We start from the raw sequence: 17,637 nt of genomic DNA, 5'->3' as shown, positions 1-17,637 counted from the left end.
GATACACCCCCCCCCCCCCTGCTGGTCTCCAAATCCCGGGATCGTCTGTGTCCACATCACATCTGAGTCTCTGGCGTGGGCAAACTATTCTCCCTGCTGGCGGATCGAGAACAAGGGACTTCGAGCCACCGTTCTGGAAATTACTTGAAGGACCGGGAAGGCTACTTCACCGACATCTGGAACTCGCTGCCCAAAAACTCTGGTTGCTGGGAGACAGTAGGAGCTTTCAAGACTTGATATGGACAGCATTTTGATTGGTGAGGTGTTGAAAGACCTTGAGCAAAGTTGGTTTGATGGAGTTGCGAGGCAGATCAGCCTGGATCTAATTGGATGGTGGGATAGGTTTGAGGGACTGAATGCTTCCCATCTCTCTTCATGTCTGCGAACATCATAGACCCCTGACGCTTCCCCACACTGGAGACATTCACCTTTGCCATTTTGAAATGACTGGGCAGAACTTTACGTACTGCTGTCGGTGGGATTGTAGGCAGGGTGACGTTTTTCAGATGGCCTTCCCACCCGGCCCCCATCCACCTTAAGCTCTCTGCAATTGTACTGTGGGACATTGGAGGCCTAGGCCCAATTGATGCCAATCATTGGCCATTGAAGGGCCCTTTCCGACCCAGCCTCAATTTTTAGGCTGGGAGAAGGATCTCAGGGGGCAGGACGAAAGCTTGACGCTGCTCCGGCTTTGGGCAGGAACTGGCGTTTGGGGTGGTGCTTCCATCAGCAGCCTCCTTTCAACATCGAGCACCTCCTTTCCCTTCCTAAAAGCTGTCGGCCTCTGCAGTTGCTCCAGCCCTTGCGGCCTCTCCGCCAACACCTCCCTGGTCCTCGACTCCCTGGGCGTAGACTCTGGGCATCGCTTGCAGTCCCAGGCCTGCCCACTGTGGTTTTTGGCAGCAGTGAGGGGCAGGAGTCCTTCCTCCGGCCAATTGACATTGGTTGGGAGTGTCGAATGGCGGCAGGACAGACAGTATCAGTGGGCATGTGGTCTCCCACAGACCCCTCGGATGGTGGGGGAGGAAACCTCACCATTATAAAAATCCTGATCACTGATTGGCAAATTCTGCATCCTTGTTTTCAAATCGCTCCGTGGCTTCCCCTCTCCCCCCCCCCCCCCCCCCCCTCTGGAATCTCCTCCAGCCCGACAACCCTCCGAGGTCACTGCGCTTCTCTAATTCCAGCCTCTTGGACATCCCAGATTTTAATCGCTCCACCATTGCCTGGGCCCTAATTTCTGGAATTTCCTGCCTAAACTCCTGCTTCTCTCAAACTCAGATTTCTCCTTTAAGATGCTCCTTAAAACCATCCTCTTTGACCTGTGCTGAATGTAGGGATTTCAGATATATTGTATTATATGTATTTGGTGCAGTAAGGGTTAAAAGTCTGGGTTGGAGTGTGCATGACTGCTGAAGTCATGTTTTTAAAAACCCTGGTTCAAAAGGCAGTAGACCTTTTGGAGACAGGTGCAATTAAAGCATCATAAAAGTTTGAGCTAGTGGACTTTTGTTTATATTAAGAGGGTTCCCTGGGGAGTAGATAATTAGAGACATTGTGTTCCTCTTAGTGAGGTGAGGAAGTTAATGGGAGGAGCCAGGGGTCGAAGCAGCCAGGGGTCGAGCTATTCGGTTTTGAAGTTTAGCTTTAGATAGGGATGTGAAGAGACAAGAAGCCGTGCTCTCAATACAGTGAAGTTGGATCTGTCTATGGGCAGACTAGCAGTTTTTGGAGAAACAGTCACTTAAGGATTTGATTGAGGACAGACGAGAAGCAGCTGATCTCGAGACGGTGAGTTAAAGTCTCGCCTGTGAACAGGATAGGAGCAATTTTGAAGGCTGGCAGTTTAAACAGTAGTGGAGACAGGCAATAATATGCAGCTGGCTCATGAAGGATCTCTTTCTCAAGGTGGTTTATCCAAGACATCTCCTTACAGCAAGTATTCCTGAGTCTGCTAACGGTATTTAAAAGTTGATTTTGTCCTGAGATGGGTGTTGCTTGAGAGGAGATAAAGGTAGCAGTAAGGACAGTTTCATTTTATTGTTAAACATTGTTTAACTGGTAATAGTGGGCTATTTGTCTTTATGATATTAAAGTTAGTTTAATACTGTGTTAATAATGTTTGTTTTAATGTACATATCCCTACTTTCTCGTGACACCACTCCTGGAGTGAAGTAGTCTTTTCTCACGGTCTTACAAAATGCAAATAAAACATTTAGAAGGGTGTTTCGTAGCATCTGCAGCATTGAGAAAGACCTCGCTATTCAACGGCACTTTGCCAGGTTTTTTTGCCACAGTCGGGGTCTCCCCATCAAGGCCGCTCTTCACGTCATTTCCTGCACTGATGTGCTCAGCTCGCCAGTGCACGAGGCTACCCGTGGATTGGGGCGACGTTTTTAGAGGCAGCCCTGATCGTTCCACCCTGCTGTGCACTCCCCCCCCCCCCCCCCCCCCCCCCCCCCCCCGCAACCTCAGGATCCCCCCCCCCCAGCTTCACCCAAATTGCCTCTTCTGGGGTCCTCGAACCCTCCCTCACCCCACCTCTAATGGGCAAGTCCCCCCCCCCCCCCGCCCTTCCAGGCCCAACCCCTAGTCCAGGCAACCTGGCACCTTGGAACCTTGATACTGCCACCCTGGCAGTGCTGGAAGTGCTGCTGCCAGCCTGGCAGTGCCATCAGGGCACCCTGGCAGTGCCTGGGTGGCAATGTCAGGATGGCAATGTGGCAATGCCAAGGTGCCCGGGTGCCAGGGGGAGAGCCAGGGTACCACCCTGCCCTGTCCCCGACCACCTGGGGGCCTTAACCTGCCGGCTAGACCCTCCGAGGTACCATTCCGACTGGTTCACGACTTTGTGGACCAGTACAAAAGAGTGCCCCGTTGAGGCTTTACTGGCGGTGCACCCTGGGTGAATTGGGCGAGCGCATATTTAAATGAGCCTCAATGCTCACTCTCGCCCAGCGAAAGCGGGATCCAGATTACAAAGACGTTGTGAGAGTCGCGATTCCCGACGGAGGCTCCTCGCCAAGCCGGGCAGGATGAGGCTGCTGAATTACGCCCAATTTCTCCGCATGTCACTCGGTGCCGCATGATAATCATTCCTGCGGCGCGCCGTCTGATGTTTTACTGTGTTGACGGTGCCACGTAGCCACACACGTTGCTGTTGTTTGTTGCTCTGTAGGGCGAGGATGAAGACCAGCGAGATTCCACTCCAGGGAAAAGTGACATCTTTGGACATTAACCCGGACCGAACCCAGCTGCTCAGCTGTTCCCGAGACGACCTGCTGAATGTGACCGACCTGCGGATGAACGAGAACAGGCTAGAGCTCAGGTACCATGGGCGGGCAGGCCAGGAATTGGGTTAGGAGATTTATTAAAATGAGTAACATGGAGGTTTTGTTCTGAGGTACGAATGGACTTTCTTAGCCTTCCTTGATTCTCTTTATTCCAGGGCCGGAGGGTTTAAGTGCGGTGCTGATTGGACCAAGGCAATTTTCAGGTAAGTCTGAATGTTGCGTTGTGTTTGTGAATTCTGATCATCGTGCGTTTCGCTTTTACAATGCCATCGGGCTGCTGTTGTGACGGGATGTCAGTCAGACTAGTTTGCAGATGTCCTGATCAGAAGGACGATGTTACTGACTTTTCCAGGGCACAGAGAAGACCAGGAGAGATGCCAACAATGCCACTTTTGAGGGAATTTGGAGAATGTTTGGCTTCTGTTGGCAGAAAGAGGCTGGATGTGATTCTCGGGGCCTTTCGCCCTGGGCACAAATCCCCTTATGGCCACTAAACTCTCGTGAGAGGGTCCCAACGGGATTCTTCCGGGGATGACCTATGTCACCCCTTGCTGCTGTGACGTCACACTGACCGGGAATCGCTGCTGCTCTCCAGCAGCCAAGATGGCCACGATGGGGGCACCAATGCCCGTGTAGCCCCCGGATAGATGGTCAAGGTCATGGCCAGGTTGTCAGCACCAGGGGGCAGGGGCAGGAAGCGGGGCCTCCAGTGTATCCCATTGCGGGGGGGGGGGTCCCGCCACTAAGCCTCAATACTGACGATGGTGGTGTTGGGGTGGGGGGGGGGGGGCCTTTATCTCCAAATTGTGGTTAGGACAGGTTTGCCGGCCCTATCGGACCCAGACCCTGTCCAGTCAAGAGTGACCCTACAAAACATGCCCTCCTGCTTATTTTGACAAAGTGTCAAAAGGTCTGGAGGGATAGGGTGCGGGCTGGGTAGGATTCTTTTCAGAGGGTCGGTGTAGTCTCAATGGGCCGAATGGCCTCCTTCTGCACTGTGTGGATTCTACGATTTCTGTAGGAAGCTCGATTCTGGTCACTGGTAACCCCCCCAAGTTGCTGATGGTGGGAGATTCTGTGATGGTCACGGGGAAATGGTGAGATTGCTTTCTCGTTGGAGATGATCATTGTCCGGCACTTGTGTGGCACGACTGTTATGTTCCTTGCCTCTTCATGGCTTTTTAAACCTTGCATTGAAACTTTCAGTAATTTGTGAAATTAACCTGTGGTAATCTCTGGCAATGTTCCCAGGTCGCTGGTACATAATGTGTCGGTGAACCTTTCCTGACCGGTGTAACCTTCCCTTTATTTAAACACCCTGCTTAATAGATTTGCAGAAATTGGATTTGGATTTTCCAAATTCATTTCACCATCTCCAGCAGTGGCAGGAGGCCAGTTTTTATCCATTTGGCTGCTGTTCTGGGTCCCTGAGGTAAAACAAATGGTTTTAACTGGCCGTGCAAACATTTTTCATCACTGACTCACGCTAACCCCTTACTCTCTGCTACTTTCTTTCCCTAATCTTCCTAGTGTTTGCCAATTCTCTACAGGATTTCTCTGGAGCGTTCCCAGAATTGGAGATTAACTTCCAGGATAATGTGGGGAGCACTGCTGTCTCACGGTGCCGAGGTCCCAGGTTCGATCCCGGCTCTGGGTCACTGTCCGTGTGGAGTTTGCACATTCTCCCCGCGTTTGCGTGGGTTTCGCCCCCACAACCCAAAGATGTGCAGGGTAGGTGGGTTGGCCACGCTAAATTGCCCCTTAATTTGGAAAAAAAAACCTCCAGGACAATTTGTGCACAGCAAAATCCCCCAAACTACGATGTGATAATGCCAGGTAACCTGTTTTAGTGACGTTGATTCAGGGCCAGGACATTGGGGGAAACTCCACTGTTCCTCGTCAAAATAGTGACATGGGATCTCCCTAGAGGGCAGTCGGGATCTCGACTTAATTACTCAACTGGAAGACAACACCTCTGACAGTGCAGCACTCCCTCAGTACTGACCCTCTGACAGTGCCACACTCCCTCAGTACTGACCCTCTGACAGTGCGACGCTCCCTCAGTACTGACCCTCTGACAGTGCCACACTCCCTCAGTACTGACCCTCTGACAGTGCAGCACTCCCTCAGTACTGACCCTCTGACAGTGCGGCACTCCCTCAGTACTGACCCTCTGACAGTGCGGCACTCCCTCAGTACTGACGCTCTGACAGTGCGGCACTCCTTCAGTACTGACCCTCTGACAGTGCGGCACTCCCTCAGTACTGACCCTCTGACAGTGCCACACTCTCTCAGTACTGACCCTCTGACAGTGCGGCACTCCTTCAGTACTGACCCTCAGACAGTGCGGCACTCCCTCAGTACTGACCCTCTGACAGTGCGGCACTCCCTCAGTACTGACCCTCTGACAGTGCAGCACTCCCTCAGTACTGACCCTCTGACAGTGCGGCACTCCCTCAGTACTGACCCTCTGACAGTGCCACACTCCCTCAGTACTGACCCTCTGACAGTGCGGCACTCCTTCAGTACTGACCCTCTGACAGTGCAGCACTCCCTCAGTACTGACCCTCTGACAGTGCAGCACTCCCTCAGTACTGACCCTCTGACTGTGCAGCACTCCCTCAGTACTGACCCTCTGACAGTGCAGCACTCCCTCAGTACTGACCCTCTGACAGTGCGGCGCTCCCTCAGTACTGACCCTCTGACAGTGCGGCGCTCCCTCAGTACTGACCCTTTGACAGTGCAGCACTCCTTCAGTACTGACCCTCTGACAGTGCAGCACTCCCTCAGTACTGACCCTCTGACACTGCAGCACTCCCTCAGTACTGACCCTCTGACAGTGCAGCACTCCCTCAGTACTGACCCTCTGACAGTGCAGCACTCCCTCAGTACTGACTCTCTGACAGTGCGGCACTCCCTCAGTACTGACCCTCTGACAGTGCGGCACTCCCTCAGTACTGACTCTCTGACAGTGCGGCACTCCCTCAGTACTGACCCTCTGACAGTGCGGCACTCCCTCAGTACTGACCCTCTGACAGTGCAGCACTCCCTCAGTACTGACCCTCGGACAGTGCCACACTCCCTCAGTACTGACCCTCTGACAGTGCGGCACTCCTTCAGTACTGACCCTCTGACAGTGCAGCACTCCCTCAGTACTGACCCTCTGACACTGCAGCACTCCCTCAGTACTGACACTCTGACAGTGCAGCACTCCCTCAGTACTGACGCTCTGACAGTGCAGCACTCCCTCAGTACTGACTCTCTGACAGTGCAGCACTCCCTCAGTACTGACCCTCTGACAGTGCAGCACTCCCTCAGTACTGACACTCTGACAGTGCAGCACTCCCTCAGTACTGACGCTCTGACAGTGCAGCACTCCCTCAGTACTGACCCTCTGACAGTGCGGCACTCCTTCAGTACTGACCCTCTGACAGTGCGGCACTCCCTCAATACTGACCCTCTGACAGTGCAGCACTCCCTCAGTACTGACCCTCTGACAGTGCGGCGCTCCCTCAGTACTGGACCTCTGACAGTGCAGCACTCCTTCAGTACTGACCCTCTGACAGTGCAGCACTCCCTCAGTACTGACCCTCTGACACTGCAGCACTCCCTCAGTACTGACCTTCTGACAGTGCAGCACTCCCTCAGTACTGACCCTCTGACAGTGCAGCACTCCCTCAGTACTGACTCTCTGACAGTGCGGCACTCCCTCAGTACTGACCCTCTGACAGTGCGGCACTCCCTCAGTACTGACTCTCTGACAGTGCGGCACTCCCTCAGTACTGACCCTCTGACAGTGCGGCACTCCCTCAGTACTGACTCTCTGACAGTGCGGCACTCCCTCAGTACTGACCCTCTGACAGTGCGGCACTCCCTCAGTACTGACCCTCTGACAGTGCAGCACTCCCTCAGTACTGACCCTCGGACAGTGCCACACTCCCTCAGTACTGACCCTCTGACAGTGCGGCACTCCTTCAGTACTGACCCTCTGACAGTGCAGCACTCCCTCAGTACTGACCCTCTGACACTGCAGCACTCCCTCAGTACTGACACTCTGACAGTGCAGCACTCCCTCAGTACTGACGCTCTGACAGTGCAGCACTCCCTCAGTACTGACTCTCTGACAGTGCAGCACTCCCTCAGTACTGACCCTCTGACAGTGCAGCACTCCCTCAGTACTGACACTCTGACAGTGCAGCACTCCCTCAGTACTGACGCTCTGACAGTGCAGCACTCCCTCAGTACTGACCCTCTGACAGTGCGGCACTCCTTCAGTACTGACCCTCTGACAGTGCGGCACTCCCTCAATACTGACCCTCTGACAGTGCAGCACTCCCTCAGTACTGACCCTCTGACAGTGCGGCGCTCCCTCAGTACTGGACCTCTGACAGTGCAGCACTCCTTCAGTACTGACCCTCTGACAGTGCAGCACTCCCTCAGTACTGACCCTCTGACACTGCAGCACTCCCTCAGTACTGACCTTCTGACAGTGCAGCACTCCCTCAGTACTGACCCTCTGACAGTGCAGCACTCCCTCAGTACTGACTCTCTGACAGTGCGGCACTCCCTCAGTACTGACCCTCTGACAGTGCGGCACTCCCTCAGTACTGACTCTCTGACAGTGCGGCACTCCCTCAGTACTGACCCTCTGACAGTGCGGCACTCCCTCAGTATTGACCCTCTGACAGTGCAGCACTCCCTCAGTACTGACCCTCGGACAGTGCCACACTCCCTCAGTACTGACCCTCTGACAGTGCGGCACTCCTTCAGTACTGACCCTCTGACAGTGCAGCACTCCCTCAGTACTGACCCTCTGACAGTGCAGCACTCCCTCAGTACTGACACTCTGACAGTGCAGCACTCCCTCAGTACTGACCCTCTGACAGTGCGGCACTCCCTCAGTACTGACCCTCTGACAGTGCGGCACTCCTTCAGTACTGACCCTCTGACAGTGCAGCACTCCCTCAGTACTGACTCTCTGACAGTGCAGCACTCCCTCAGTACTGACCCTCTGACAGTGCGGCACTCCCTCAGTACTGACCCTCTGACAGTGCAGCGCTCCCTCAACACTGACCCCCTGACAGTGCAGCCTCAGTACTGACCCTCTGACAGTGCAGTGCTCCCTCAGTACTGACCCTCTGACAGTGCAGCGCTCCCTCAGTACTGACCCTCTGACAGTGCAGCGCAGCCTCAGTACTGACCCTCTGACAGTGCAGCACTCCCTGAGTACTGCCCCTCTGACAAAGCAGCACTCCTTCAGTACTGACCCTCTGACAGTGCAGTACTCCCTCAGTACTGCCCCTCTGACAAAGCAGCACTCCTTCAGTACTGACCCTCTGACAGTGCAGTACTCCCTCAGTACTGCCCCACTGACAAAGCAGTACTCTCTCAGTTCTGACCCTCTGACAGTGCAGCACTCCCTCAGTACTGCCCCTCTGACAAAGCAGCGCTCCCTCAGTACTGACCCTCTGACAGTGCAGCACTCCCTCAGTACTGACCCTCTGACAGTGCAGTGCTCCCTCAATACTGACCCTCTGACAAAGCAGCATCCCTCAGTACTGACCCTCTGACGGTACAGCGCTCCCTCAGTACTGACCCTCTGACAGTGCGGCACTCCCTCAGTACTGACCCTCTGACAGTGCAGCACTCCCTCAGTACTGACCCTCTGACAGTGCAGCACTCCCTCAATACTGACCCTGTGACAGTGCAGCACTCCCTCAGTACTGACCCTCTGACAGTGCAGCACTCCCTCAGTACTGACCCTCTGACAGTGCGGCACTCCCTCAGTACTGACCCTCTGACAGTGCAGCACTCCCTCAGTACTGACCCTCTGACAGTGCAGCACTCCCTCAGTACTGACCCTCTGACAGTGCGGCACTCCCTCAGTACTGACCCTCTGACAGTGCAGCACTCCTTTAGTATTGGTACTGGGCGTGTCAGTCTGGATTACAGGGACAAGAGACTGGATTGGGAACTGCTTGTCACGTACTGAGTATGATTCAAGTCCATGTAAAGGTGAAAGAGGTTGCAGAGAGATGTGGCCGTGCGGAGAGTTGTTCAGTCTAAGATAATCCTTTTGTTTTATGTAGTCTGAAGCCGTTGTATACATCTGCCCTGTCAGAAGTGGATAATGGATTTGTCTATTTCTGTTCTTCCAGCCCTGATGGATGCTATGCAGTTGTGGGATCCTCGGATGGAGGTCTCTATGTCTGGGACACCCTCACTGGCAAATTGGAGAGTTCCTTGGTTGGGCAGCACAGGTATGTGGAGAGAGTGCACCTTGAGCGTTCTGCGTTTCTACCTGTTGCGCCAGAGAGTGAAATTAGTTCTGAAGCAATGCAGCACCCGCCTCCGTTTATCCGATGCCTTTAAGATAGGAAACTAGAAGGTGCAGCACCTTATTTGACTTCTGGACATCCCAACATTTTCCAGCCATTGAACGTTCGCAACATTTTGTCCCTGCAGTGTAGGAAACTCAGCTGCCAATTTGGGCACAGTGAGATCCAACAAACATCAATGAGGTAAATGACCTGAAAATAAAAGTAAAATACGGCGAATGCTGGCAATTTAGGAACAAAAACTGAAAATGCTGGAAAATCTCAACAGGTCTGGCAGCATCTGTACGACCTGAAAGTCGGTTTTAATTATGTGGGTTGCGGGGTAAATATTGCCTGGGACTGCAATGGTTAAAAGGGAAGGCAGGGAGGAGTTTCCTGTTGAACCCTTCGTTCAGAGTTTTCAGATGCTTTCCCTTTCTGGGGTATTTCGAGGTCGGACGGATACTTTTATAACCGGTTAAGCAAGTGACTCTGCAGGGGCTAGCGAGTGGTATTTTCTGCTAACTGCCGTCAGTCCCAAAACCACGCAGTTGAGCAACGCTGGGTATGAATTTCAGTGCCAGTGCGATGTCAGGTACATGCACCGTACATTCCAGAGATTAGCTGATCTAGTCAAACAACCATGTTCCTTCAATTGTCTGTAATATGCAGAGTGCAGACCATACTCAACCGGCCCAAAGCAAAATGTCTGCTGTTAGATGTGATTCCACGATTGGGCAGCACTTGCTGAACAATCCTGAGTGTACTAATAGCGACACGAACAACCAATTTAAGATAATCTGTCGAGCTAGAACGCATTTCATTTACACTCGCTAGAAGCAACATGCGTTCATACACGGGGACCTGTTCCCCGCAAACAAAAGGAATATGCACCTTTTTTGAATTAGCTGGGAGCTTGTGGAGCCTGTAGTTCCTATTGCTTTCTCCATGGCAACATCTCAGCCAATCAGATTCAACTTTCCAACCAATCAACACCCTTTTCCTCTGTAGGATAAATTGTTGTGCCCATTTGAAATTTGATACTCTTGTGTTTGTTCTGATGGGTGTAAGATGAAAAACTTCAGCAACATGGCTCTCTTTTCAAGAATATTCATGTTCTGACTGGTAGTTCAGAGTCCCGTTCCTCACTGGTCAGTGATTTCTTTTCCCTGTCAACACTGTGGTCATTTTGTGGGGGCAAAACATGCGCGTCATTCCGTCCGCATAGGAACAGTCAGACAGCAGAGAGACAGAGAATGTCTGCCTGGCGAATGTTATCCAGAACAAATGGAGTGATAAACAAATGATGATAAAAGCAAAATACTGCTGATGCTACAAATCTGAAATCAAAACAAAAAATGCAGGATAATCTCAGCATCTGGTGGAGAGAGAAACAGATTGAATGTTTCGGGTCCGTATGACCTTTTATTGGAGTCAGTATAAGCTGGCTTCTGCAACGCTTCCCTCTCCAGCTTCATAACTCGCACTCTTCTGAAAATTGAGCTCCAACAGGACTCTACTTGTACCTTTACTCACACCAAAATCTGTCCACCCATCTTCCTTGTGCGCACTGATCCTCATTGGCTCCCAATACTTCAGTTTTAAAATTCTTCTCTTTGAGGGCAGCACGGTAGCACAGTGGTTAGCACCGTGGCTTCACAGCGGCTTCACTGCGCCAGGGCCCCAGGTTCGATTCCCCGCTGGGTCACTGTCTGTGCGGAGTCTGCACGTTCTCCCCGTGTCTGCGTGGGTTTCCTCCGGGTGCTCCGGTTTCCTCCCACAAGTCCAAAGACGTGCAGGTTAGGTGGATTGGCCGCGCTAAATTGCCCTTAGTGACCAAAAAGGTTAAGAGGGGTTATTGGGTTACAGGGATAGGGTGGAAGTGAGGGCTTAAGTGGGTCGATGCAGACTCGATGGGCCGAATGGCCTCCTCCTGCACTGTATGTTCTATGGTGTTTTCAAATCCCTCCGAGGCCCCTTCCCTCCTCCATCCCCACAGCCCTCCAAGATCGCAGCACTTCGCCAACTCTTAGTCTCCTGCCCATCCCCAATTTTAATCGCTCCATCATTAGCGGCCGTGCCTTTAGCTGCCTGGTCCGCAAGGAATTCCCTCCCTGTCCCTTTCCGCTGCCATCTCCTTCTTTAAGGAGGTTTTTGATCTGTCTTTATACCTCCTCAAGTGGCTCGATATTCAAATCTCGTCTTGTGTTGCTGCAACTGTACGAGGCATTGACAAGACCTCACCTGGAACACGGTGTACAGTTTTGGTCCCCTTATTTGAGGAGGGATAATAATAATCATCGCTTACTGTCACAAGTCGGCTTCAATGAAGTTGCTGTGAAAAGCCCCTAGTCGCCACATTCCGGCACCCGTTCGGGGAGGCCGGTACGGGAATTGAACCCGCGCTGCTGGCCTTGTCCTGCATTACAAGCCAGCTGTTTAGCCCACTGTGTTAAACCATCCCTCGAGGTTGCATGAGCGGCAGTTCAGAGGAGGTTCCCTAGGTTGATTCCAGAGATGGGGGGATTGTCGTATGAAGAGGGATCGAGCAGTTTAGGCCGATACTCTCCAGACCTTAGAAGAATGAGAGGAGATCAAATTGAGGTGTACAAGATGATAAAAGGTATTGACAAAGGAGACGTGGAGCAGATGCTTCCTCTTGTGGGTCAATCTAGAATGAGAGGCCATAGTTTTAGGATAAGGGGTAACAGATTTAAAACAAGAGATGAGGAGAGTTTACTTCTCTCAAAGAGTTGTAAATCTGTGGAATTCACTGCCCCCCCCCCCCCCCCCCCCCCCCGAGTGCAGTGGTTGCCGGGACACTGAGCAAATGTAAGGAGGAGATTGACAGATGTTTAATTAGGAATGGGTTGAAGGGTTATGTAGAACAGGCGGGAAAGTGGAGGTGAGGCGCAGATCTTATCAGCCATGATCTTATTGAGTGGCGGAGCCAGATCGAGGGGCTGAACTGCCTAATCCTCCTCCTAGTTCTTCTATATGTCCGTGCTCTAACCCCCATGAGGACCATGGAAAGGGGCCGACATTCCGCCCCGGCCTCTGACACCCGCCACTTTGGCCGATGGGGGCTTGGGGCCTGTGAAGGCTGCCCACCTCCCCGAGGTGATCCACCAATTGTTTGTTTAGGCATGTTTAGGAGGCCCTGTGGGATTTTCCAGTCCAAGGGGTGGGTGGGGGTGTCGGGTGTGAGGTGAGGGTGGGGGGGGGGGGGGGTGTGGGCGTGGGGTGGGGTGGGTGGAGGTGGGAGGGGGTGGGGGGTGGAAGGGGGATGTGGGGGGGGGGGGGGCGTGGGGTGGGGGGGGGGGGGGGAAGGGTGCGCAGATTAACTGCCTGGAGTAAATTACACAATGGCAGAGCTGGGGTTCCTAGTTGGGGTGGGTGGGGGAGGAGGCCTGCACTCCAGGCAGGCCTACAGGCCCTGCCCACCTGGCTGTGATTACTGTTAAAGGTCCCCCTGTAGAGGGACGTTCCCCTACGGTCTGGCAGCTTTCTGTCTTCTAAAATTTCAACTTTCATCATTTAGCTGAAAGGGCACCTTCGCATTGAAACACCGTCCCGGAAACACCTGACCTGAGGCTGGGCTCTGAAGCTGGAAGGCCTTGGATTGGGCCCTCAGCTCTGAGAGCCCATGTGCCACTTTTAATTGGACAGGGAAGCTGAGTCTATGACAATTACATGATGGCCTGGTCAAAATTCCAATGAGTGGATGTTTTTCTGCTTGTGATGGGGGGGGGAGGGGGGGAATGGGATAGGCCAAGTGGAAAGGTAATAGACTCACCATCCAAATGGAGGATGCTTGGCCGTCAGTCAAACTGTCTTTTTTCCCCATTTTCAATATTTGTACATCTGATGGAGAGAAATGTTCAAAGAGAATGACATGAAACAAATCTCTTTGAACCTCCCGATGATTTTTCACACAGCAGTGTCCTGGAGATTGATCCATCTTCAGATCCTGGAGACTCCCGGACAATACGGGAGGGTTGACAATGCTCGGAGAAGGTTGTAGCTCCAGATTGCCACCCCTGATCTGAGGAAGATCCTGCCGCGCCCACCCTCTGCCCTCCGTCCAAATCTATGCCTCCAAAGATTCAACCTTGACAAATTCTCCCCCCACTTACACACACACACACTCACACACACAGTCCATTTACCCTCTCCCTGCTCAGAAATAGCTTTCACTCTCACTCTCTCTCTCCCTTTCTCCCTTGTTTTCTAGATCATCCATCAACGCGGTTTCCTGGTCTTTGTCAGGGGAGTACGTGGTGACTGTGGACCGTACGAAGGTGGCCAATCTCTGGTCTGACTGCTGACCCGCCTGCAGTGATGATGCCGTTTCTGCTGCTCCTGACCACCATTGCATCAAGTGGGAACCTGTCCCAGAAAGAAAGAGTGACGACTGTGCCAGAGCTTGGGTTCGAGAAATTTAATGTTCTTTACAGGGGAGCGTTTCCGCCGACAGCCCCCAACTCCCCCACGCCCAACTTTGTGTCCAAGGCAACGGATAGCCGAAACCCACACAAAGACTGAACAAGGAGGATGTGGCCTCGGTACCTCCCGCAAGATGAGGGAGTTTACCTCGTGCCCTATCCAAGACATGGTCTTGTACCTCCCGCAAGGAGGGAAAAACTCACCCAGCGCAGGTTGATGACAGGAAACCCCCAGGAAGAGTTGAACCCAAAGCATTCCTTCCACAGTGGAGGATGTGTTGGATTCTCAACTCTCAGTGGAGGGACAATGACAAGGGAGTCTGGATCATTCTCAACAAAATGGTAACTGTGCGAAATAAGTTACAGGAAGGGACTTGGAAAGTGAAAGTATTCAAGGGACAATGAGATTAGTAATAAAAATACAACATCCTACAAAGACTCAGTGAGTCAGGATGCACCTGCGGAGAGAAGGGATGGAAATAAAGGGAATCGACTCTGACCCACAACTGGATGTTCGTCTGAAAGACTGAGCTGGGTTGTAAGGTTTGAGAAGCGGTGGGACTGCAAACGTGCCTTCGACAAAGTCTAGTGCACTTGAAACGCACTTTGCCGTCATCCATTTGACGAAGGAAAAATGTATTTTTGAGGGAGGGAAAATATTTTTTAAATTATTGGCGGTGAATTTTTAATTATTCCTTCACGGGATGTGGGCGTCGCTGGTTAGTCCAGCATTGGTTGTCCATCCCTAATTGCCCCTTGAGAAAGTGCTGGTGAGCCGCCATCCTGAACCGCTGCAGTCCAGGTGGTGTAGGTACACCCGCCGTGCTGTTAGGGAGGGCATTCCCAGGATTTTGACCCAGCGACAGTGAAGGAACGGCCGATATTTTTCCAAGCCAGGACCGTGCGTAGCTTGGAGAGGAAATTCCAGGCGGTGGGTTTCCAAGGTGGCTGCTGCAGGGTTGCCAACTCTGATTAAATGTATTCCTGGAGGTTCCATCACATGACTTCCCTCCTCCCTCCCCCTCCAATGCTCCAGCCAACACACCCATCCCTGTGACCCACAGCCTCCCTAGGCCAATTGGAAATCAAAGACATTACTCCACTGGATTATGTTCACCGGTCTACCCAAAAGCCTCTTCATCTCCATATTCAATATTTTATATTTGATAAAGAGAAATATTCAAAGAAAATGACAAAAAAAGACGTCATTTTAACGTCTCGATTTTTCTCCAGAGACGGACACAGCAGTGTTCTGGACATTGATCTTCAAATCCCTGGACACCCCAGGCCAATCCTGGAGGGTTGGCAGTCCAAGCCCTGCTGCCCGTGTCCTTTTTAAGTGTTCGAGGACCGATGGTTATATCCAATCATGTTGGAGATGATCATTGTCTGGCACTTGTGTGGCGCGAATGTTAGTTGCCGCTTGCCTCGCTTCTTAGGGTGGCAGGGTGGCACAGCGCTTAGCAGTGCTGCCTCACAGCGCCAGGGTCCCGGGTTCGATTCCCGGCTTGGGTCACTGTCTGTGCGGAGTCTGCACGTCCTCCCCGTGTCTGCGTGGGTTTCCTCTGGCTGCTCCGGTTTCCTCCCACAGTCCAAAGATGTGCTGGTTAGGTGGATTGGCCACGATAATAATCTTTATTATTGCCGCAAGGGGGCTTATATTAACAATGCAATGAAGTTACTGTGAAAATCCCCGAGTTGCCACATTCCGGCGCCTGTTCGGGTACATTGAGGGAGAATTCAGAATGTCCAATTCACCTAACAAGCACGGTAAATTGCCCCTTAACGTCCAAAAGGTTTGGTGGGGTTACTGGGTTTCGAGATTAGGGTGGTGGTAGGGTGCTCTTTCAGAGGGTCGGTGCAGACCCGATGGACTAAATGGGCTCTTTCTGTGCTGTAGGGATTCCAGAGGGATTCTATCCACTCTCTAAACCGAGAGAGATTGCAGCCAACCTGGGGGGGTGGGGGTTAGTGTCTTCGCAGCTGAATCAGGGAGAGGGTGGGAGGAGGAGGGAGGAGCCACTTGGAGGCCATGAAAGTGGGGGGGGGGGGGGGGCGATTCTGAGGCCTACCTTGGGCTCAAAGCCTAGCTTTCAGACACTGGCATTGGTGGGGCTACTCTTGTTCCCCCCACAAAGCCCAGGCTGCACGTTGTGGCAAGATAGCGCAGGTTCAGACAGACGGAAGAATGTGAAACATTGTGAGAAAAAAAGTACTGAGTTTGGTGTTCCCCAAAACGTTGCGAGGGAAAAAGAAAAGCTGCGTGTGTCTGCACCTTTCCAAATTTTCCAGGCATGTTTCACATCTAATGAGGTGCTTGAAATGCAAACCCCGGTTATAACCTGTGCTCGCTCCCGGTCATGCACCGCCTCGAGTTTGAAAATCCCCACCCTCGTTTTCAGATCTTTCCATGCCCCCCCCCCCCCACTCTTGCCTTCCTCTGTAACCTCCCCCAACCAACCCCCAAGACCTCTGTGCTCCCGACGTTCAGGGACCGTCAGCGCCGGCAATTTTAAGCACTCCAACTTTGGTGGCTGGGACCTCGGCTTCATGGGCCCGGAGGTCTGGAGATCCCTCCTTAAACCTCCCCGCCGCTCTATCCCTCTCTCCTCCTGTAAGACACCCCTTCAAATCTACCTCTTTAATCCGGCTTTTTGGTCAACCTTTGTGTGATTTTGCGGCGCTCCTTTGAAGCTCCTGGGCCATTTTGTCTTAAGGTTACCTTCAACACTCAAGGTACTATATAAACATAAGTTGTCGTTGGAAGCCAATTAATGCACAGCAAGCCCACATAAATAACAGTGTGATAATGACCAGATCATCTATTTTGTAGTGAAATTGATTGAGGGTGAAATATTGCATCAATATGTTTTCTTAGAAATAGCACCGCGGGGTCTTTTATATCCACCTGAGGGATAGAAAGGGCCTCAATGTAATGTCCGACCTGCGTGACAATGTTTCCGATAGTGCGCCACTCCATCAGTGTTCAGCCAAGATTTTGTACGCGAGCCTCGAGGTGGGACTCAAACACACAATCTCAGTGTCGAGAGTACGCCACACTGAGCTAAGTTCTTTGTTTTTATAAATTTAGAGAACCCAATTATTATTTTTTCCAATAAAGGGGCAATTTGACGTGGCCAATCCACCTACCCTACACAGCTTTGGATTGTGGTTGTGAAACCCACGCAGACACGGGGAGAATGTGCAAACTCCACACGGACAGTGACCCAGGGCCGGGATTCGAACCCGGGACCTCAGCGCCGCAGTCCCAGTGCTAACCACTGCGCCGCATGCCACCCTGAGCTACACGCTTGAGAGGGCTTGACAGAGTTGCTGAGGAAATGCTCCCTCCCCTGGCTGGAGGATCTAGAACACAGGGGTCACAGCCGCAGAATAAGGAGCCGGCCATTTGAGACGCAGATGAGGGGACATGTCTTCACTCAACAGTGTTCTGAATCTTTGCTATTCTCCAGCACAGGGAGATGTGAATGCTCTGTCATCGAATATATTCAAGACATAGATCAATGGATTTGACTTGGAGGTACTAAGGGGATTAAGGGATATGGGGATTGTGCAGGAAGA

At 52.3% G+C, this 17,637-nt stretch overlaps 1 protein-coding gene across 3 annotated transcripts in view; it reads left to right on the top strand.

Annotated features, from left to right (window-relative positions):
• Window positions 1–16,069, top strand: part of LOC140392130 (autophagy-related protein 16-like) — a 210,785-nt gene extending 194,716 nt beyond the window's left edge. For all 3 annotated transcript variants that reach the window (XM_072477454.1, XM_072477453.1, XM_072477455.1), the window contains 4 exons: window positions 3,179–3,328; window positions 3,449–3,496; window positions 9,452–9,553; window positions 13,845–16,069. In XM_072477454.1, coding sequence (XP_072333555.1) covers window positions 3,179–3,328; window positions 3,449–3,496; window positions 9,452–9,553; window positions 13,845–13,938 — 394 coding nt within the window. In that variant the 3' untranslated portion in view covers window positions 13,939–16,069. The remainder of the gene's footprint in view (window positions 1–3,178; window positions 3,329–3,448; window positions 3,497–9,451; window positions 9,554–13,844) is intronic.
• The last annotated feature ends 1,568 nt before the right edge of the window (window positions 16,070–17,637 follow it).

The sequence above is a fragment of the Scyliorhinus torazame genome, chromosome 15, assembly GCF_047496885.1.
Source record: "Scyliorhinus torazame isolate Kashiwa2021f chromosome 15, sScyTor2.1, whole genome shotgun sequence".
In the NCBI taxonomy this organism is placed as follows: domain Eukaryota; kingdom Metazoa; phylum Chordata; class Chondrichthyes; order Carcharhiniformes; family Scyliorhinidae; genus Scyliorhinus; species Scyliorhinus torazame.
Note: the sequence above shows the minus strand (reverse complement) of the source record. Positions and strands in the feature narration are given on the sequence as shown.